The sequence below is a fragment of the Cucurbita pepo genome, chromosome 1 (genome assembly GCF_057944985.1).
Source record: "Cucurbita pepo subsp. pepo isolate OVF chromosome 1, ASM5794498v1, whole genome shotgun sequence".
NCBI classification, from domain to species: domain Eukaryota; kingdom Viridiplantae; phylum Streptophyta; class Magnoliopsida; order Cucurbitales; family Cucurbitaceae; genus Cucurbita; species Cucurbita pepo.
In genome coordinates, this window is record NC_141798.1 from 21,014,446 (window position 1) to 21,036,094 (window position 21,649).

At 36.3% G+C, this 21,649-nt stretch overlaps 4 protein-coding genes across 8 annotated transcripts; 2 read left to right on the top strand and 2 right to left on the bottom strand.

The window, feature by feature from the left end:
* Nucleotides 1–727: 727 nt before the first annotated feature.
* On the top strand, nucleotides 728–5,014 carry LOC111781582 (peptidase M50B-like protein). Of its 2 annotated transcripts, none has more exons than XM_023662348.2 (10): nucleotides 728–1,126; nucleotides 1,822–1,917; nucleotides 2,947–3,031; nucleotides 3,300–3,421; nucleotides 3,529–3,553; nucleotides 3,649–3,732; nucleotides 3,860–3,889; nucleotides 3,983–4,088; nucleotides 4,315–4,379; nucleotides 4,783–5,014. In XM_023662348.2, exons 1-9 carry the CDS (start codon nucleotides 1,031–1,033, stop codon nucleotides 4,376–4,378), a joined length of 708 nt encoding a protein of 235 aa, XP_023518116.1. In that variant the 5' UTR covers nucleotides 728–1,030; the 3' UTR covers nucleotide 4,379; nucleotides 4,783–5,014. The 2 variants fall into 2 exon arrangements, with proteins under 2 accessions (XP_023518116.1, XP_023518063.1); XM_023662295.2 differs by having other exon boundaries at nucleotides 730–1,126; nucleotides 4,744–5,014.
* Nucleotides 5,015–5,106: 92 nt separating this feature from the next.
* LOC111781433 (putative metal-nicotianamine transporter YSL7) lies at nucleotides 5,107–9,525 on the bottom strand. The gene is made up of 6 exons (XM_023662053.2): nucleotides 8,893–9,525; nucleotides 7,114–7,271; nucleotides 6,937–7,034; nucleotides 6,703–6,837; nucleotides 6,417–6,606; nucleotides 5,107–6,334 (listed from the first exon to the last, which is right to left on the bottom strand). Exons 1-6 carry the CDS (start codon nucleotides 9,320–9,322, stop codon nucleotides 5,237–5,239), a joined length of 2,109 nt encoding a protein of 702 aa, XP_023517821.1. The 5' UTR covers nucleotides 9,323–9,525; the 3' UTR covers nucleotides 5,107–5,236.
* Nucleotides 9,526–12,043: 2,518 nt separating this feature from the next.
* On the bottom strand, nucleotides 12,044–18,233 carry LOC111786555 (uncharacterized). Of its 3 annotated transcripts, none has more exons than XM_087122107.1 (8): nucleotides 17,880–18,233; nucleotides 17,583–17,700; nucleotides 17,172–17,419; nucleotides 16,330–16,449; nucleotides 16,082–16,238; nucleotides 15,459–15,598; nucleotides 15,329–15,364; nucleotides 12,044–13,043 (listed from the first exon to the last, which is right to left on the bottom strand). In XM_087122107.1, the coding sequence occupies exons 2-8, from the start codon at nucleotides 17,656–17,658 to the stop codon at nucleotides 12,267–12,269; spliced, it is 1,554 nt and encodes a 517-aa protein (XP_086978233.1). In that variant the 5' UTR covers nucleotides 17,659–17,700; nucleotides 17,880–18,233; the 3' UTR covers nucleotides 12,044–12,266. The 3 variants fall into 3 exon arrangements, with proteins under 3 accessions (XP_086978233.1, XP_086978229.1, XP_086978231.1); XM_087122103.1 differs by having other exon boundaries at nucleotides 17,583–17,705; XM_087122105.1 differs by having other exon boundaries at nucleotides 17,583–17,717.
* Nucleotides 18,234–18,686: 453 nt separating this feature from the next.
* Nucleotides 18,687–21,507, top strand: LOC111781823 (tRNA (carboxymethyluridine(34)-5-O)-methyltransferase). Of its 2 annotated transcripts, none has more exons than XM_087126054.1 (3): nucleotides 18,687–18,835; nucleotides 19,633–20,743; nucleotides 21,117–21,507. In XM_087126054.1, exons 2-3 carry the CDS (start codon nucleotides 19,773–19,775, stop codon nucleotides 21,202–21,204), a joined length of 1,059 nt encoding a protein of 352 aa, XP_086982180.1. In that variant the 5' UTR covers nucleotides 18,687–18,835; nucleotides 19,633–19,772; the 3' UTR covers nucleotides 21,205–21,507. The 2 variants fall into 2 exon arrangements, with proteins under 2 accessions (XP_086982180.1, XP_086982174.1); XM_087126048.1 differs by having other exon boundaries at nucleotides 18,725–18,959.
* The last annotated feature ends 142 nt before the right edge of the window (nucleotides 21,508–21,649 follow it).

Sequence of the window (21,649 nt, forward strand, 5' to 3'; positions counted from 1 at the left end):
CGTCGGAAAAAGCATATGGCGACAGCTATGTCGGCAACAAAAAACACAATTTCGGGCAATGGAGAAATTTCCGGTACACCTTCATATTTACTCCGATTTATTTTTATAAATAATTATTCACATTATATTTAACATTATTAAAAATATTTATTTTTTATATGATATTACTATAAAATATAAAATTAGTTTATTTTTTTTATATGATATTTATTTAACATTATTGGTATCATTTTATTATTATGATCACTCTCATTCGGATGTAGTATCTTTTATTTGGGTGTCACAATTAAATAATTAATTAAGTTATAATTTGAAAACAAATTAAAAAGGAAGCGTAAGATTGATATGTTGGGGACTTTAGAAGAAAGGCAGAGGAGGGTTTGAAGGCAAAGATTGAAATGATATGAAGGCCCCAAAGACATCTTTTTTAATTAAAGCCAAATAATGGACCAAAGGAAAAAGAAATTGGTGAGGAGGCGTGAACTTCAAACAACTTCCATTCTCCCCCCCCTCTCTCTCTCTCTCTCTCTCTCTCTCTCTCTTCCTATTTTCTTTTTAATTAAATATTTTTTTTATTTAGTGGGCCTAAAAAACATAAAGCCCAAATATAATGGGCCTGAAGGCCCAATAGGTTTTTGATTTTTCTTAAAAAATAAAAAAATAATAAAAAAATAAAAAAAGAAAAGAAAAGAATAATTCAGTTTTTGAATTGGCCGCGTCTTGGTGGTTAAACCACTTGGGATTATAGAGTAGAAAAGGACAAGGATTCTCCAAAAACTCAATTGACCAATCACCAGAGTCTCCTTCGTCGCCCAGGCAACTTCCAATTTTCAAAACTTTGTTCATCCTTTCCAAATATATTCCCAATTCTCTCGCCATTGGTTCTTTGACGTTTCAACGATCTTCCTGAACAAAGTGGACGCCAACGTTCCTCCTCCTACAGTTTTGAATCGTTTCTTTGCCTGAGGAGCTCCAGCATTTGTCCTGTGGAAGAGTTTCTGCTTGATCGAGCAAAAGGCTGAGCGATAGAATGAGCACGCCGAATTGGGAGCTGAGGAATTGCTGTCAGCATGAGCAGGTTGTGTTCTTAGTTACGCTTGGGGTGTTCACCGTTGTGATCCTCGCGGTAAGCTTCGTTGCGTTCTATCTTTTTTTTTTCTTTCAGCTTGTTTTTCAGTTCTAGGTTTCTATGATTCTTGGAATTAGGATAGGTCTTTAAGTTCGTAATTTATGAAATTCATGATGCCTCTTCCCTGTTATCTAATCGCCCTTGAAATTGCGTTTTCCTCTGATCCTTGAAATTGCGTTTTCCTCTGATCTAAAATCTATTTGAACTTAGCATGGTACAATTATGTAGGTAGTCAAGTATTTGAAGAGTTAAAATTGGGGATGGACAGAGAAAGAGAGAGATCTTAGGTTCTCATTATATCTCTATCTGTATTCTCAGCCTTCCCAGCCAACTGCGGACAGATCGGAACAATAGACTTGAACTCAATGCAGGGATTAAATTTCCGAAGAACTCAATTTCCTTCATGTTTTACTAGAGTCGTTGTTTGACATATTCCTACCTCTCAACTTCTTCTTCTTTAAATGAAATTAGATATCTGACTTAGTTGAAGAGCATAGGAACTTGATCGAGCTTCCCATGAGTGTAGGCTGTGTCTAAAAATAGTCGCTTTTGGATTCTGATAAGAAAAAGTAGAGAGGTTTTCTTGAATATACTTGAGGTGGAATCCTTATTGTGCATCAGCTGAGAAAGCTTTACTTTTGCCTTTATTATTTGCTCAACGAATATTGATTTTGCCCCTTTGAATGTGACAGCTATGGAGGACATTTATAATCACTCCTTTCAAGCTCATTACTGTTTTCCTGCACGAAGCAAGCCATGCAATAGCTTGCAAGCTTACCTGTGGTGAGGTATAAGTTTTTGCTTCACTTCTATTTTCTGTGGTAATTGAAAAGAACATCTTGCTTTTGCATTATTATATTTTCTTTTATTATAAGCAATATCATATTTCTACTCCAATTGAAGGTTTTTCCAACTGTGTACGCCTTTACGGTAATACTTGTAGGACATATTGAAAAAAACACGATGTTCTCTGCATATTTCTTATTGAGTTTACCGATGTGGTTTATTTTTTTAGCTTCCTTACGAAGGCTGCTGAAATTAGGGTTGATGTTAAAACAACTTTTTCTGGACCATTTCGAAACCCAGTCCTAGATTTATTTGTTAGATGTCTTCCCTGTAATCTCAAGTGAAAATTATGCTGCAAGCCTGCAATCTTCCCTCCCCCCTCCTTGAAGAATATATATATGTTTTCTAATAGTAAGACTGGGTAAGTTAATGATCTAAGATCCATAAGCTATCCATGAGAGTTGGCTTTATCAATCAATCTGTTAAAAGTAGTTTATTAACGGACATTACTCTCTTTTGTAACATTATACGTGCTTCGTGTGTCAGTTATTCCCAACTTGTTTTATGAATTGTGTTTAGTTTCATTATATGGAAGGCTAAAGGTAAGACTCATAAAGATGTGTATCTGGTGTTCTTTATCAATAAGATTCTTCGGATGCCACTAAATGTACGATATGAGTCTGTTATCAGGACCACTGGGATATCCGTGCATTCCAATCTTTTTTATCTGCTTTTTCAGTCTTTTCTTGCGTCTGTAATTTTTTGGGTTTGAGGATCTTTGATGTCATTTTCTTACCTTAAATACAAGGCCTCTTCACTGCTAGGTTGTGTTCTATGCTCACTGCTATGCCAAAGTTATCTATTCTATCAATTACCCTCGTGTGGATATCTTGGTAGTTCATGAAACCCTTAAATAGTGATCTGCTGCTATTAAGTTCAATTTTTGAAGTCATTATGCTATCCCTTTAAAGATATCCATGGCTTGGGATTAATGCACCCAGAGGAAGTTGATATAACCAGTTTATATGCAGGTGGAAGGAATCCAGGTTCATGCAAATGAGGGAGGGTTAACTCAAACACGCGGTGGTGCATATTGGCTGATTTTGCCTGCAGGATGTAATTCTCTTATTTTACTTCTTTTCTATTCCCTGATAAGCAATATGATTATCAGCGGATCGTGTTTTAAAATTGAGTGTGCATGCATTCATCCATTAATTCAGCATGTAACGACGTATCAAAATTTTAATTTGCAACTATGGGAACTAGGAAGTGTTATCATATATGCTTTTCCATAGTTGGCGTTATTTTTTCCAGTGTAAAATTTATTTTTTGTGGAACCACTAATTTTTTTTTATTTTTTTATTATTCTTTCACTTCAACCTAGATCTTGGATCATCATTTTGGGGCATGGCTATGATTCTCGCATCAACCAATCTTCTCACAGCAAGAATTGCAGCGGGTTGTTTGGGTTTAGCCCTTCTTGTTGTACTCTTCATTGCAAAAAATGTAAGGAAAAAAAATGATTGAGAAATAATTTTGCCATACATTATTTATCATTATCAATTTCTATTAGTGAATTTCAATTTCTAACTTCATTGCTGTACTTTTGACAGTGGACGCTTAGAGGACTATGCGTTGGTAAGTGTTCCAATGATCTTTACGTAGGAATTAAAGTTTAAATTAGATCACTTTCGTTGCTCTCAATATTGACATTCACCAATTAAATACCTCAGGGTTTATTATTTTCCTTGCGGTGGTTTGGGTTCTACAAGAAACGACTACAGTTCGCATACTTCGTTATGTCATTCTTTTCATTGGTATATATCTTTCCTGTGATAGCCGTTTTATTTCTGTGAATGAATATAATTTATCATTTATCAAGTTACATGTCTTTTCCTTACTGGATAAAGAAGGGCTGCTTACTTTTACATTGATGTTTTGTAGGTGTGATGAACAGTTTGTTTTCGGTTTACGGTACATCAAAATCTCTCTATCAATATAACAACATTACTAGAAAGCTAAAATTTCAGTGCTTAAAAATCACATGATTTATCGTAAACCATGCAGATATTTATGATGATTTGATTTCACGAAGAGTCAATTCGAGCGATGCTGAGAAGTTTGCAGAACTATGTCCATGCCCTTGTAATGGAATTGGATGGGGAGTCATTTGGTAACATCTCAATCTTTTATGGATAACATTCACAGACCTAGATACCTAAATATGCACAAGAAATGATGGGAAATGGGATATTTTCTAAAAAAGTATTTTTTGAGTATAATAGTATTTTTTTTATTTTGGATCATATCATTATGAAAGATTAATATGTCAAGATGCCTCGGAGATTGCTTATAGTTCCCTACTCATCTATCTCCTGATTTGATGATCATTTTTGCAGGGGAATGATATCATTTATCTTCCTATGTGCATCTATCTATCTCAGTCTTGTCATCCTATCTTAAGGTACATCAAAGTCTTCAGCCTATTGATTTCAACTCTCTCAATCATGATTTTAACATTCAATATCTCGATTCACATTCATGATCGTACTTGTAAAATAAACTTGTCATATTGCAGTTTCAATAATTGGTTGCAAAATCCACATCACTTTCCTAGTTCAACAAATTTTATGAACTAAATTAAATGTCAATGTTAAAAATTTAATGGGCATGGTATCACAAGGGTTAGCTCTTGAGATTAATAAACGTTTAAGAAATGTTTCTTTTTAGTTCAACATATAGGATGAGAGTTCAAACTTCTGAAAATATTATACACTTCAAACAAGAATATTCACCATTTTAATTTTAAACTTCAATTGCATTTTCAGGTTCAAAATTTGAGTTCTGATTTTTGGTGGACACTTCAGATTGCTCAAACTCATGTTGGACTGGCATGGCGTATCAGCAAGCCACTATACTTCTCCCTTTTGCACCCTTTGGAGAAACCTCAGCTCGTTTGTTCTAACCATGCGGACTTCCAGCCTTGAAATTTTACATATTTTATGTACAAAATTCAAGTAACATATTCTTTATTCCATTGTTTTTCAAAATTAAATTACTGGATACATCTGCAGTCGTGCAGTGTCTGATTGTTTGTTATTTGAATTTTGGTTAAATTACAATTCTAATTAGGCTTTTATTATTGATTTTAACTTTTCTTTTATCCTTAGTTTATAAGCAACAAGATCCTCTTTAGACCAGTAATGAACTATCTGTAAATAAATATTTTGGCAACATATGTGAGAGTTGTTCCCTACCGTGAAGCTACAAACACTAAATACACTTAGAAAATAACCTTCAACTGTAGCTGTGAACAAAGCTTCAGCGTGCTAAGAACGCGTCAACCTTACCATTTGTAGTCCTTGAAAGAAACTTCATGCAAATAGGAGGCTTAACTCCAGCCAGAGCAAGGATGGAGCTGGGCAGTGTCCATATTCCATCTCCACATATCAGACCCGATGCCACCGCAGGTGCGAAAGCCTCGGCCTTGGCCTTGTTTATCTTTTCCCACACGAACAATATCAGGCTTCCAAGGCACATGTCAATGGCGAAATATGAGCCTATATAGAACGGAATCGCCATTGCCATTGGTATCGGGATAAACTGTCTGATCTTCTTCCCTGACAAGTCTCTTATCAAATTTATCACGACGGCCGCCGCAAAAAACCCATAGCATAGGGTGAGACAGTTCTTTGGGAGGCTAGAGAAGCCCTCGACTGCAAGAAGAGCCATGTTACGGTAGACTGTTGCGAAAGGCGCTGGATAAGTACTATCAGGTCGTCCAAGGTCATCAAATGCCTTGTAGAACAGCCAAAACACACAAGGAGATATGACGCATCCCATGGCAGTGCCTATTACCTGGCTCACGAACATAGACCGTGGTGAAGATAGTGTCATGTATCCAGTCTTGAAATCCTGCATCAGATCTGATGCTGTAGAGACAATGTTCATCATTACTCCGCAAGCTGCTAAGCCTGCAACAACTCCACCATGCGAAGCACCAGCCCATGCTCCGATCGTGAAGATGGCAAGCTTTCCATAGGTAGATGCAAGGGACCAATCCGTCAACCCAGCACCATAAGCATTGCAGAAAGCTAGCACTGGTGCAATCACGTAGATGACAAGTATGTAATACCATTTCAGCTGAGAAAAGATATGTGGCAATGTGGCTATGGATACGGCTGCAATCACAACATATCCTCCAACGGAAAACCAGGAGGGAATCTGATCTTTGAGGAAGAGTTGAGTCCTCCGTTTGTCATCGAACGTAACATCGGAGGTCGAAGGAGCGGAAGCATCCGAGACTGGGATTACATCTTTCTTTTTCAACTGGCGGTGCAACCCTATAAGAGTTGTTGCCAACACCTTTACAAAGTTGTAACACCCATCACCCAGAATCAAGGCAATGGAGACAAACACCTAAAGCCACAAACAGAATTACTAAGAACATTAATGGTACGAGGTTTCAGAAATCTAAGGCAGCTGGAAGCATTTTTTTTACCTTGTAGCCTTGAAGGCCATGAAAGCTGGAGGGGGAAAGCTCAGCACTGTACCAATCTCCTTTTCTTTTCTCGATGAGAGGCCACATTAATCCCCATGAAAGAATTCCTCCAAGCAACACAGATATGTTAATGATGTACGGACAAATCATTCCTACTCCAACATATGTGGCAGAGAAATCGAAATAAAATCTGCAGCAACAAATGTGTGTATTATGTTAAGTAAAGCTGTCGAACGGTGTATGAATTGATAGCTAGGAGGGGGTATGTATAAAAGTGGTGTACTACTTGTATTGGTAAGCTTTGAGGCCAAATGTTGGGAAATTGACAAAACCACAGTCATCTCCCGCAGTGAAGAACCATTGGAAGAAGCCCCACAAGAAGCTGAAGGAGAAGAACTTTCCAAGCATTCTCACTTGCTTCCTGCAACGCACAGAATGCACCAAAAGCTATAAACCATACAAAAGATTGGTTCAAAAAGAGTGTCACTTGGGTATTCAAAAGTAGTGTAAAGAGTCTCACTTGGCCAACTTTGCTCCTCGAGGAGTGTGGAAACTGTTGATGAGATGTGATGTGGCTGTACCACTTGGATAGGTCAACTTGAAATCTATGATCATTATCTGAAACATTCAAAAGTGAAAGCAAGCCCATGTGGGTCCTCCCTGAATGCTAAAACTTCTCTTTTAAATTTGAATATACCTTTCTTAGAGGCACCACCGAGAAGAGGCCGATGAAGCTGACGATGAAAAGGAAACCAATAATCCATCCTAATGAAGGGTTCTTGAAGTCATTCACATCCGCCGATGCTAGTTTGCTGATGCGCTGACTCAGTCCAAATAGATAGCTCCCAAAGCCTCCTGTTCAGTTTCCAACAACATCAAATACATATCAACACTCGCATCAAATGCTTAATAATGTTGAGATTCTCTATTCAAATAGGTTCATAGTTTCCACTATTCTTCTTGAAATATTCATTAATATCAAATGCTTAATAATGCACTAAAAAAAAGATCAATATTGATTTTGTAAATTCAAGATGTTTCTTATACATTTCAGTTTCCTGGTTGTAACAGGTAAAGCCAAGAGAAACGGCCTAAATATTTGCGTCCTTTTGTATCGCTGAGGTCAGCAAATGTGTTCCACCCGAATAGGGTGATGTTTGGCAACTCGACTATTTTCTTTAGAGGAAAAAGAAAAACTTTTTTTTTTTTTTTTTTCTAGAAGTCTTTTTTCGCGGCTGGTTCTTCAATATCTTACTCACCATGACTACAAGATTCCTCCAGGAAAAAAAAAAAGAATCTTTTATAAAGAGAATATTTTATATAAAGCAAGCCAACTGTTCATTGATCTATCTGGTTTCAACTTTATCTGTTAAAAGTATTCAGCTAATCCCGAGATATCAAGGGAAAAAGAAAAATAAACAACACCGTGCAATACTTGCAGAATTTTCGCAAAACGAGGTAGGCAGCTTTCCCAAAAATAATTCATGGATTTTTTTTTCAGTTACATCCTTATGGTTCCCTAAATAAATAATAAAACGTTAAATTCATTTTTCACACCATTTCTGTCTCAGAGACCTCACATATGTTGAAAAGGAGAGGACAGTATAGACTTGTTTTAAATCTTGAGAAGTGGTTGAAAGAAAAATTAAAGAGGATAATATTTGCTTAGCAGTGGGCTTCCATCATTACAATAATGGTATCAGGTGGTGGGATGGATTGCACCCTGATTGAAAAAGGGAATGAAGCAAGGATGTGACCTCTCCTGGTAATAAGCTAAAGCTAATAATATCTAAAGTGTAACTTTAACCATACAGAGGCTGTAAAAATTGTTTTCAAGAGTGATTTCCTTTTATTTTTAATATTAAAATTTCTATTTTTTCAAAATTAATTGATAATAGATATATATATATGTACTAAAAAAATAGATAATATAAATACATGGTAATTTGCATTTTTCTAACAAAAGAACATATTCAAAACATTAAGGAAACAATTTTTTAATTTTTTAATTTCAAGACCTCTTTTAATATTTCTTTTGGTTTAATATTTAAATTTTAAAGCTAATATTTTTTTAGCTTTTTTATAGTTACCGGATGGGTATTATTAAAATGGAGGTCAATATCGTATAAATATTTCAATATGAATTCCGTTAGCCCTTAAAAAAATAATTTATTTGATATTTTTTTAATACTATTATTTAAAAAATTGTATTTGTATAGTCAAAGTCAAGTGGCTGTTTAAGCACTTAGAATAATTTTTAAAAAATTAATTAAAACAGTAAGTTATATTAAATAATATTTCCATAAAAGCAAAAAATGAAGATAGATAACTATGAAATTTTTTCTGAAAAAAAAAAAAGAAAAAAAAAAAAAAAGAAAATCATAGCCGCCGCGCAATTTGTGTTGAAGAAGTTGATCAAATCGAAACCCTAAGGAATAGAAAAAAGAAAAGTGGAGGTAAGATCGAAGGTACATACCGCTGAAGGCGATGCCGGAGGAAGCGACAACACAAGTCTGAATCACGGTGTTCTCCTGGCGAGTGAAAGGCTGCTTCAGGAAACCGGATTTCTCCAGAAATTTGGTCCATGTCTTCACGAAGAAGAAGCCGAGAAGTCCGGCGGAGACATTGAGCGAAGGAATAATACCGGTGGTCAAGTTAAGCTTCATGACGATGAAAGTGAACAAGACGCTGAGTACAAAGCTCACAACGAACGCTCTCACCGTCAGCTGTTTGCGCCACGACGGAACTTCTTGCGCTTCGAAAATCTTCTCCACCGACATCAATTCCTCCGCCATTAATCCTTCATCACCTCTCTCTCTCTTCGCCTTCTGGTTCGGATCCAACTCGCCGTACTTCTCCTCCGCCTCCTCCTCCTCGAAACCTCTCTCTCTCCCGTTCCGATCCATCTGAGAGTGGAAGAGATGATCGTGAAGATAGTGGATCTGGCAATTGGTTCGGGTATTTATGAAGATTCTACCGCCAATTCCTTAAATTAGGGCATTAGACAGGCTGTTAGATGTGGGGCCAAGGGAGTGGAAACGGGAAGAGTGTTATGGAAATAAGATGGTGGGAAGGGAAGAGAGAGCGACGAAAATGGTGATGATGATACAGAAAAGCGTTGACTTGGAAATGGAATATGAAACAGACGCCAAACCAGCGATGATTTGAAGATTGATTTGGAATTTTGGACAATTAAAAATTGGGTTCAACAGATGAGGTGGGAAAGAATTTTATATTTATTTATTTATTTATTTATTTATTTATTTATTGGAATTTTTACTTTTCACTCCAAATCTTTGACTGTTTCCCCCCTTTTTTAAAAAATATATATATATATATATATTCTAATTCTTTTTTCATTTTTCACATTTATGGATTAACACTATTATTATTATAAGATGAGTTATAATCTTTGTTTAAGGGAAAAGAAACTTTGGGATGCGAATTTCATTAAAATAAAAACATGTTTTAGTTCTGAAAAGGAATGGATTAACATTACATGTAAAAGATATGATTATGGTTTCAAAGTCTAACTTCCAATCCACACTGCTTTTAAATTCCAGCAATATGGTCTGAGATATTTTAAGTGGGTTTCACTTTCATTCAACCTATTCTCATAATTATTTTTAATATATATTTTTTTTAATTTAAATGACAAAATGGTTTATATTTAAAAATTAAAACTAATTAATCTCCAGCTAATCCATCTAAATATGTAACTCAAATTTTTTAAGATAAAAGTTTTAGTTTTTTTTTACCTCTTCTCTTGCTTTTTAATTAATTTTTTTTAATTAATTTTGATGGAAGTTAGTTAGATAAGGATAGCTTTCATGACAAAAATACAATGGGAACATATTTTATAGAGGCAAGCTTTTAATACATTACTAATTTTAGAGTAAATTAGAATAATTGAAAGCAAACAAACTAAAATGAAATAATTTTTCATTTTTTGAAGAATGATATATAAATTTTCAATTTTCTTAAAAAAGGAAAGAAAAAAGATGCGTGAGTGGTGACCAAACATATGAAATGAAGTGTAGATTATGTAAATCAAATATATAATTTATATGATTATTTTATAATTCAAATATTTGTATCAAATTCTTAAAAGGGTGGCTATAAATCTTTGTTTGATGCATTAAAAAAAAAAATTAGAACAAGTAGGAAAGCAAGTAGTTATAAAAAAAATTGGTTGATATAGGAAATGATTGACTAAATTTGATGGGTCTCCATCTCATGCGTCATGCCCCCTGTTTTCAAATTCTGTTTTCAAATTTGTCTGCTACCTTAGGGCGATGGAATTGAGGTTCAAAATGAGATAGACATCCTCATTGGAAAAAATGGACCACCAAATCGAGAAAATGAAGTATATGATAAATAATGTCGTAAGAGATAAGCAAACCAAAGGATTATTGTGTTACACAAGACGATGGTACTTAAATCTAATATATAAAGAAGAGGTCAAACCGCCCTAGATGTTTTCCTATAGAGATTGAAGATTGCACAATAAGATGAATATAAGGTTTACAATCATGGAGTCTTAAAATACTCGAGATAACTTAGTCGAAAAATGATCCATCTTGGATGAAAACTAAATTAAATAAAAAAGATATGTTCATAAAATACGAGCAAATCTCTTTAGAAGAATGTTAGAATTGCACAACAACGCACACACTCAATCTAGATGAACACAAAGAACACATAAAAAAAAATACAATGAGAATATTGGTTAAAGAATTTATATTAATGACTTCATTGCGAGACAAGGATCTGTATTAATGATTTGAGAGCATTTTAGCTTTCTTATTATATATATAGTTTTAACAGATATAACCATATACTGTATATAACTATCGACCAGAACAGATATAACTTTTTACCTATAGCTACACATTTACCAAATATAACTTTTTACCCATAGCTTTTACTATAAACTGTTTACTATAATATACATTTACCAAATATAACTTTTTACCTATAGCTTTTTACTCCATTTACTATAATATACATTTACCAAATATAACTTTTTACCTATAGCTTTTTACTCCATTTACTGTAATATACATTTACCAAATATAACTTTTTACTCCACATAACAGTTTACTCTAATAGACATTTTTACTCCACATAACTGTTTACTCTAATAGACATTTACCAAATATAACGTTACTATATAAACACAGGCTACTTAACCTAACAGTCCACCTAAGTGAACCAGCATCATTAAACCTCCTTCCTAATCAAGTGAGACCAAAAAGTGAACCAGCCTAGGTGGGTTTAGCCCAAAAGAGTCCACCTAAGTGAGTTGTATGGCTATGTGACCAAAGCCAGTTGACACCCAGCTAGCTCGTAGCTCAACCCAATGAAACTAAAACTAAAGTCACTCAACCCAAGTGGATGGTAGCCTATTATGTCATGTCAAAACCCTATAATCATATAAAACTATATCAGCAACAGTGTGCCATTCGCCACCTTCTACCACAGTGCTAACCTGTTCATAACAAGTCAGAGATGAGCACCCTATTATAACAAGATACCTGTTGACCAATCAAGTCCCTCATCCACCAGCACATTTGTTCAGTCTAATACAGAACAAATCCAACCAATAACAATATAAACAATCAGACTTGATTCAACCAGATGAGTTACTTTTCCAGACTCTAAGCATTACATTAATAAATGAAGTAAAATTACAAACTATTACTATGTGCAAAATCCATTTAGTTATGTCGTCAGAACTTAAGGAGCACACGAGGATGCAAGATTTCCTCATAGGCCTTAATGGGAAGCATCACTTCCTTAAAGATTTGTTAGCACAAATAGGTGAAGTAAGACTAGTATTACACAGCTCTATGGCCTAGAAACTGGTGCCATCGGCATTGATGAAGACTGATTATAGAAATTGGCATCTGAACCCTGAAAACTCTGGTAAGAATTTGTTGGTATTGTAAAAGGAGACACCCCAGTCACTGGGGCACCTACATTCGGATAGCCAGGTTTCGCCAGTGGTGGCAATGATTGTGTCATACTGTAACTGAAAGGCATGCTACTTACTGACCCAACATTCTGTGTGAACTGCACTACAGGAGGTAATGGAGGGATCGGCGGGGGAGATGATGATGGGGGAGGAGGAGTGTATTGTTGACTGGTCGATGAGGCATTACGTTGGAGAGACTCCGGGTTTGGGAAGGAAGAGACGGGTGGCTGCTGTGGACTCGGAGGCAATACGTAGGGTGACTGGTCATTTTCAAGTTTGGTCCTCTTCTCAGATGGATAGTCACAAGATAACTCTTTACTTGGATTTCCAATTACACCCTCCGATGCCAGGGAAGATAGGACGTAAGAGAGCATCTGAACCGAGGATGTCGATGCAGTTAGCTTTGCTGCCACGGCAGCAGCAGCAGACTTGCGGGGATCTTCCTCAATAGGTGCAGGTTTTGCAGGAAAAGGTAATGAGGCTGCATACATTACTGGCGCTGATTGTTCTATCTCCCTCGGTACAAGGCCGTGTGGTGCGATTGAGGACTGAGCATCTTTTGAGGCCCCCTCAGTCATAGGTTGCACATTTTCACCATTTAGAAATTGAGGGCAGAGATTCTGAGTTTGTTCCGACCGGGACTGGGAAGCCTGTCAAAATACATACAAGTAAGAAGAGATGACTTGAAACATGTCTGGCAATGCTACTAATTCTTAGGTTTCAGCTGGCAACAGAGATGTTGACCTACCAACTAGAAAGTCAAGCTAAAAAGGATATTCAGTGGAGCTTTGTCTAATTCCCATGGCATTTGGAAGGCTTCCTCTCCCTTTTGAGTACATTTCATTACTTCACTTAAACTCAGTTTTTCTCGCCCCACCCAAAAATAATAAAAATAACTACTTTGAACCTTGATGCATTGGATGTTTTATTTCGGTTCGAAAACTCTGATTCAACTGCATCAATTTGGCAGCTGTACTGTAGGATGATCGGAGGGGGGGAAAGGTAAGTCATCAAGAACGTTGGCATCTACAGAAGAAATTGTTTACTAGACTATTTTCAAAAGTAGATCTCATTGGTTGGAGGAGAGAATGAAGCATTCTTTGTAAGGGTGTAGAAACCTCTCCCTAGCAAACACGTTTTAAAAACCTTAAGGGGAAGCTCGAAAGGGAAAGCCCAAAGAAGACAATATCTAATAGCCTAAAGGGGAAGCTCGAAAGGGAAAGCCCAAAGAAGACAATATCTACTAGCGGTAGGCTATGGCTGTTACCGAGGGTACTTGGGCTATGGTACCCAAAACCAACCCATGCTTGCCTGACTTCTTAACTACTCAACTAACATGTTCAGAAACGAAACTCAGAGGCTTTTTAGGGTACATCTTCATTATATTCCTCAAACTCACGAGAGCAGCAAACTGGTTCAATCCATAGAAACAACTATTCCATCTAGACATGGTTATATCCTCAATATGTCAATGAATTTTCCTCCTCAGAAACACAAATATCACAAGATCCAGTTGCTGGGAAAAGACTATTAAAAAAGGAACTCCAATCCATTTTTTAAAGAAGGAAATCGTGATTACAAAACACTTACTGTGGAGCGCACCCTAAGTGAAGGCACTATACAGTGCTAATTCACAAAAGGATTCAATGGGTTTAACTTTATCTTGGAAAACCCATGATTTCTTTCCATCCAATATTAAAAGTTTCCAGCAGAAAGGACCAAACTCTAACAGAAATATTACAATGCAGGAACCAAAGGTCGAACACTTTTCTCTTTTTTACGCCACATACACTAAGCATTTCGAACTTTTGAGCTTTTCCATGAATGTCAGGGCTTCTATGTGAAACCTACCAACCAAATAAAGTTACCTTCTTTCCAATTTTCCTTCCCAGATATGTTCAACTAAAGGCACCAACATAGCTTTGGACAAACACTGAGAAACTAATGGAGAAAGTTGATTTGGAGGGAAGGAATATGGTTCAACTTTGCAATATTTCTAATTTGTTGCAACCTCACCCTTTCATCTCAAAGAGTATGCCTCGGCCGAGACATCCTCTTGGTCCATGTTTAGGACAACGAGAGATAATTTAGACGGACATACAGCGAGTCCAAAAGGTTTTAAAGAAAGATCAAGAAAGCTTTCCCAACATTTTGTTCTCATTAACGCAAAAAATAATTGTGTTGTCCGAATACTTCTGAAAGTTGCTCTCATTGGCTTAATGTATATAAATTTTCCAACAATTAATATACATTAAGCCAATGACACGTCATGGGTTAGCTCGACTATTTAAGCTAAAAACAAAAAACCAGAATTATAAATCGTTCAGCTTTGGTTTCTTAGTTTTTGAAAAACAGAGTTGTTTGGTAACTAATTCAATTCTTTTTAAAATAAATATATTAACAGATTTCTTGACTCATTATCATCCTATGAGAAACTAACTTCTCCTTTTTATTTTTCTTCTTCTTTAAGCTAAGCATAAGGCTCTTTGTAACACTTATACAGTTGCTCTCCAATCCATTAACACAGGGAATGAATTAATTAGCATGATCTTCATCAACTCTAATGCAGTAAAATAGAGGCTTCATAAATAAATTCATGCAATCTTGGGAAGGTAGATACAAGGAATCCCTACATAATTTATATCAACTCGCTCATATTGAATATGGTTCGTCCGACACAAATATGAAAAGCCCATGCCATGGGATCACATTCCCTAGCATTATCAAGGTTTGGTTTGTGAATTTTAAAACGGAAACGAATGACTGGGGATGAGTTTCAACTGGCGACAAGAACAGTTAGTTTCATGTAAAAATTGAACCAACCACACAAAACAACGGAGTTTTCGTATAGGGTTAATCTAAACCAATTAATCATCAAAACAAAAAAGAATCAGCGAGTCCATACTCCAAGGAGTTGTGAAACAGAAATGCAAACCTGAAGTTGATTTCTGACTCGCTCCAATTTGAATTCCTGAATATAAGAAATTTATATTTAAAGATAGAGTTTTAAGGTTTACTTCGAATAATTGTGACCTTGATTTTTCTCCAACAAGATGTCAAAATACCTGTTCTTGAAGAGCCTCTCTCAGATGAGACACGAGACTCGCCCTTGATGTTTCAATTGCTCTTAGTTGTTCAATGCAGTCCCTCAAAATGGTATGATGTCCCCGCAGATCCTCTGCAATTGAAGTTCCATGGTATTGCCCTGTGTAGTTAAAAAAAACTATAAAGCTCCTCCGAAAACGTCTCAACATAATTGAGAACAAGGATCTCTTGGGAATACACAACACACGAAATTTGCATCATAACTAAGGAGTAAAACCACATAAGAGAAAAGAATGTTCAACAATTTGTAGGCCCCTGTGACAAGAAGGCACCAAAACCTTTTTCCGATAATTCCCGTGCTTAGTTCTTCAAAAACCAAAATTTTCATTTTTTTTTTCCCAAAAACCTTTTTTCTTTTTTGGCGATCTGATTCTCGGGTGGTCGGATGTCAGGTGGAGGTGGAGGGGGAAAAATGAGAACATTGCACCAAAGGTTATTTAGTTCCTCAACTTCGGAACGAATTGTTTCCCAATCAAAAAGTTCTACAACATAACAGGAGAGAAATCATACAATACAGAATATGCAGTAAAAATAATTAAGAACGAATAAGCTAAAACAATCAACAATGTACAAGCTAAAGTACCTGAATTGACATCAGCGCCAATTTGTTTGTCCAGTTTCTCAAGATAGCTAATAGAATTGCTGCATCTGCTTAGTACTACATCTTCATCTACCTCACTTCCAAAAACAACTTGGTAACCAGAAACTATTTTATCCAATGACTCGCTGGCTGATTGTTTCTGTTGAAAAGAATAATGAAATAGGTGACTACTCGGCCAGACTATTTATGAACATAACTCGGTATTCATGACGGAAGAGCAATATTTTTACCAGTTTAGCGCTAACTTGCTTCCCATTTCGGTTACCAGTTTCCGTATGCTTTCCCATTATCTCTTCTTTAAGACTCTGCCCTCGAGATCCAAAAACTTTTCTCTCCTCCCAAATGCCAATCTATGAGTAATATTAAAATGGGTCTAAATAAAACACATACACATATGCTAGCAGAGTCTAGAAAAAAAACAATCCAAATTTTCTTCCACTTCAACATATCAAGAATCTTTAAATACAAAAGTTTAAGAGGAATGACAATTAAAAAAGTTTAAGGCTGCAATCAAACAAAGAGCTCCAATAGAAAAACTACAAGAAGACATTAAAATTGTTGATAATAAAAAACAAAGGAGGGTCAAAAAGAAGCTCGATCAAATAGGCCCGAAGAATTTTTAACGACCGACAATCATAATAAGGGATGAAGGCATTCTACTCTGAGGATTTTGTATTCCAGTTTGGCTCAGCTCAATTATAGAATTCTAGGTTCATAACAATTAATAACTTTTGACTTCTTTCAGCACACATATGCAACCAATCTTCACCCTAAAACATAATTCATGTCGAAAAAACTCACAAAAGATTTTTGCACCACAAGCGCTTATCGGGGCTTTGACTAGGGGTAGAAAATAAAATATGGAAATTAATTTAAACATCTAAGAAACAGCGCTAAGATTGGACGAGCATGCCATTTGTCATACATGTAGGGATCCCATATAACTCAAGAATCTCGAATGCCAAGTATCTAATTAAATATTTTCTTAGGGACAGTAATATACAAGATAAAATTTAAGCATGAGTAAGAAATTTTGACAAAGGATAAGGATGCATAGTAAGCATTGATGTACCAGTCGTAGGGCAGCGTTTCTTCCAAAATCATCCCCATTCTCAATTACATCACGAAGTGCATCAGGAAGGACTTTCCAAAATTCACCAACAAACTCCGAGCCCTTTCGCCTACTGTTCTGCAGAATGTCATTTGCAAGATACAGATAGGCCAATCTCTGGTCGTGTGGAGAACAATGAAACTGTTTATCCCATGTTTCTACAACTTGCTTGGCTTTGTTCATGTGAAATATACACCAATGGGACAAAGCTTAATCACATTAAGGATGGAACCAATTTTGATCAATAAAACAAGTGTATTAAACCTATCAACATTCATGATAGAAGGAAAAAGAAAAGTAATTTAGCCAAAAGAAGAGTAATCATATAGCATAACTTGGACAAAACAGAGTAAAAATTTCAAAAAAGGATACTCTCGATGCTCGCCTGTGAGTTGTTGAGCCTGGCTAGCTTATCCACCAAAATATGTGGATTGAATGTACCAGCCATTGATTTGGATTTTTTTGCCGAAACGACGTAGAAAAATGCAGCCTAATCTGTGTAATGAGCTAATGATTAAAGAAAAGGGAACAAAACAAAGTACGAGAAAAGATATGATTAAAAGCAAGAAGAAAAATGTAAGAAGAATCACAAGCAAATTATGTCCCCCATGAAACTACAATTCCAGAGCTCAACAGCACAGACAAGGTAGAAGAAGAAACGAAATATACCTGAAAAAAGGAATGTGAGTAAGCGAGAAGGCGACTAAAAGGGGGCGAAATTGGGGCGTTGGAGGCCTTCCTCCATGGAAGAGAGGAGGGAATTACAAAAGGGTTTGTGAAAATAGTGAGCAAAGAGGCAGGAAGTGGTATCAGGGGGTGCCTCACCGGATAAGATCGCCGCTAGAGTTTGGTGCGCACACGGGTGCGGGAAGGAAGTGGAAGTGGAAGTGGCAGTGTGAACTGATTTGTTTGGGCTTTGCGTTGCGATTATGAATGAGGTCTGGATTTGGCGCCGCTACTTGGGCGCGCCACCTCTTCTTCCCGCGCCTCCTTTATTCCCCTCTTACATTTCACTTTTTTTTTTTTTTTTTTTTTTTTCTCCTTTTCTTTTTTTCATAAGTTTTACTATATATATATATATGAAAATTAAAAGAAATAAAAATAAAAATAAAAAGGGAAGCTCAGATCATATGATAAATCAATTCAAGAAACATTGATATAATAAAATTGGATTATAGTATATAGTTAGTTGCTACTTACTAGTCTACAAAGGTTGACATGTTTCATTTTGGTCCATTCCTTTATGAAATTAATTTATTTTTTTTAATTTATTACCGACCGACAACTTAATCAAACTACCTTCCACCCCCACCCAATTTTAATTTTATTTTTTTTATTTGATTTAATATGTTTAAAACACACTGCCCAAACAAAGTTATAAGTATATGTTTAAGAAATTAAGAAATTAAATCAAGGCTTAAACTGAAATATAATTACAGGATTTAATAAAGAGGTTTTTATTAATTATGTTATTATTACTATTTACTGTTTTGTTTTAATGAAATAATTTAGTGGTTTTTGATTCTGACAACTCTGCAAATCAATCTACAGTGTGCTAGGGCACTCTTCCCCTTCACTCCACGACGAAGACGACCAGCCTACTTGAAGCTGCCATTGCGAGATTGGTGCCTTCATTTTCTCTTCTTCTTTCCTCTCTTTTTCTTTCTTTCTTCCAATCATGAACTAGATTCCACTGTTTTTTCTCCAATCTTTCGCCACAATCATGCACACACGCCGTACATGAGTTTCGTGAGTTTCTCCATCTTTTCCTGGATCTATTTAAATCAAGATTTCTATTTTGTTTTTTGCACGATGTTTTCTCTAGTTGTTGCTGTTGCTTCTGTGTTACTTTCTTGCATTTCAATCGCTTGGATGTGTTTGGTTGTTACCTTGTTCTTGGATAATGGATTTGTTTCTCATTTTTTCGCTCCCGTGGAAATCTGTGGAGATTCAATTATGAATACAATGATATTTGCTATGATAATACGGCCAAGTAGCGACATTAATGTTAACTCTCTCCATTATTGCGCTGTCCTTTTCCCAATCCTCCGATGTTTTCTATTTGTCTTTGTGAGTATTTTCCACAAGTAGTAGTTGACTAGTCCTGTCTAAATGAGATTGGCTTTCCTTCTGGACAAGGCTAAACTACGAAGGAAGAAGAAATAGACCTTTGATTTTAGAGGGAACTGTTTGGGGAAATTGTTAAGGAACTGAGACGAGCTCGAATCTTTGCTGTGTTCTAGCATGAATGAATGAATGAATGAATGAAAAGTCTATCCTCTTGTTATCAGCCCTGCAAACTGCATATCACTTTGTACATGTTTCTTATATGTCTTTGTGTACATGTTTTTGTATAATAGACTTCTATACAGTGAAAGAACTGCAAGAAATTTAGTCCTTAGAGAGCCATGGTTTCTTGCAGGGTATGCCTAATTGATTTTCTTGGCTCGAGCTTTTGGCTGTGCTACAGGAGTGAGCAAACGTTTCTGTCACAATAGTAAAATCTTTGGTTTATCCTCTGTTGTAAGTGGTAGTGGGCATCATTCTAGACTTTCCAGTGCTATGAAAGAGATTAAAGTCAGAAGTGGTTCTAATGCAGATCCTGATCTGTTGAATGATGAAACACATGCACAGCAATTGACTTCTGCAAACCAGAGCTGTTCATCATCAAATGTGCAGTGCACACCTGAAATTGAAAAGAAATATGTGCATCGTGTTTATGATGCCATTGCTCCCCATTTTAGTTCAACTCGATTTGCAAAGTGGCCAAAAGTTGCATCCTTTTTATCATCGTTACCTCTAGGGTCCCTCGTCCTGGATGCTGGCTGTGGTAATGGAAAGTACTTGGGTTTTAATCCCAACTGCTTTTTCATTGGATGTGATATTAGTGCCCAACTTATCAAAATTTGTGATGAGAGGGGGCATGAAGTTTTGGTGGCTGATGCAGTAAATCTTCCTTACAGAACTGGTTTTGGCGATGCAGCGATCTCTATAGCTGTATTACATCATCTAAGTACTGAAAACAGGAGGAGGAAAGCAATCGAAGAATTAATACGTGTTGTCAAAAAAGGTGGCCTAGTTTTAATAACAGTCTGGGCTGTTGAACAAGAGGATAAATCTTTATTGACGAAATGGATGCCACTTTCAGAGAAGTATGTTGATGAGTGGGTTGGACCAGGTAGTCCGCGTGTTCGTAGTCCATCGTCGTTGGCACTTGAAAGCATTCCTGAAATGAATGAGAATCATGCAGGTGTTTCCCTAAAGGATTCCAAGGAAAACTTCACTGGAAGCAAGCCAGAAAATAAACCTCTACCCTCTCGGAGTGGAAATGATTTTATGAATTGTAATGATGAAAACTTGTTGAAGATCCAGCAAGAATATTTTGTCCCATGGCACTTACCTTATCATCGTGCAGAAGTCAGTGGGTCGTCTGCCAGTGCCCTTGCTAGTGGTTTGGCAAAGAAGGATGATAAGAAAGCTGCTGTTGTGTATAACAGATACTATCATGTTTTCAGTGAAGGCGAGCTTGAAAGGTATTCCTCTCTCTCATTTCTCTTGTATGGTTTCTTTTGCTTATCGGGTATGGGGGGGAGTCACTTGAACTAGGCTGTTATTTAGTTGTGACTAGGCTGTTCTAGATCTATATGTGTTGAAGTGTGTCTCTATTAGCAGTAACCTTTCAACTACTTCTGGTTCCATTAATGTGTGATAATGTGAAAATGCAACATTTCATCTTTTGACTCGAGATACCATGACTATGTAGAAATAGGGAACACGGTATATATCATGTACTTCACGACAACATTTCTACATACATCTTTCTTGGCCTTTTTGGCTAAGATTAAGAGACATTTCTACATAATAATTTGTTCTGTTACTGCTTGATCATCTTGAGTGCATTTGTAGGTTGGTGTCTGGTATGGACGATGCGGTAGTGGTTGATCGATTTTATGACAAATCAAACTGGTGTGTAGTTCTTGAAAAAACAGTGTGAGCAATGAAATGAGGTATTATGAAGATGATTCAATCTTGCCTGCTTGTTGTGCCAACTCAAACCGTGCTGAAGATGGTCTATGGAGTTGTATCACTGTTGCTATCTCGGCTTTGTTTTCATCGTCCAGTCATAGTTTGGGGGTAGCAATCTCTGCAGGCTCTTTAGCCAAAAAATGCTGTCACTGTTAAGGATTTACGATTGTGTATTATGATTAATAAGGCGGTGGATTGCCCTTTAATTCAGTTCTAAATTGTTTGTGTTGAAAAGGTTGGGCTTCTATATAATAAATTTTTGTTTCTGCTATCCCTTGAATAAATCATTGACATTATACGGTTTTAGGCTCAGGTTCTCGATCAAGCATTTCTTGATTTAGAAAACTTACCGACTGCAATCTGTTAAATGAGGTTGGACAGCCGAGTTTGAAAGCCTCGAAAAACTCACCGAC

Excerpts from the sequence above, each read along its gene's own strand:
- LOC111781582 (XM_023662348.2), top strand. The coding sequence starts at position 1,031 with ATGAGCACGCCGAATTGGGAGCTGAGGAATTGCTGTCAGCATGAGCAG. Across the intron at positions 3,554-3,648 it reads GCTTAGAGGACTATGCGTTG|GGTTTATTATTTTCCTTGCG; the intron begins GTAAGTGTTCCA and ends TAAATACCTCAG. Across the intron at positions 4,089-4,314 it reads ATTGGATGGGGAGTCATTTG|GGGAATGATATCATTTATCT; the intron begins GTAACATCTCAA and ends TCATTTTTGCAG.
- LOC111781433 (XM_023662053.2), bottom strand. The coding sequence starts at position 9,322 with ATGGATCGGAACGGGAGAGAGAGAGGTTTCGAGGAGGAGGAGGCGGAG. Across the intron at positions 7,272-8,892 it reads CTCCGGCATCGCCTTCAGCG|GAGGCTTTGGGAGCTATCTA; the intron begins GTATGTACCTTC and ends GAAACTGAACAG. Across the intron at positions 7,035-7,113 it reads CGGTGGTGCCTCTAAGAAAG|ATAATGATCATAGATTTCAA; the intron begins GTATATTCAAAT and ends TGAATGTTTCAG.
- LOC111786555 (XM_087122107.1), bottom strand. The coding sequence starts at position 17,658 with ATGGCTGGTACATTCAATCCACATATTTTGGTGGATAAGCTAGCCAGG. Across the intron at positions 16,450-17,171 it reads GAAACGCTGCCCTACGACTG|ATTGGCATTTGGGAGGAGAG; the intron begins GTACATCAATGC and ends TATTACTCATAG. Across the intron at positions 15,365-15,458 it reads GAGAGGCTCTTCAAGAACAG|GAATTCAAATTGGAGCGAGT; the intron begins GTATTTTGACAT and ends TCTTATATTCAG.
- LOC111781823 (XM_087126054.1), top strand. The coding sequence starts at position 19,773 with ATGAAAGAGATTAAAGTCAGAAGTGGTTCTAATGCAGATCCTGATCTG. Across the intron at positions 20,744-21,116 it reads AGTGAAGGCGAGCTTGAAAG|GTTGGTGTCTGGTATGGACG; the intron begins GTATTCCTCTCT and ends GTGCATTTGTAG.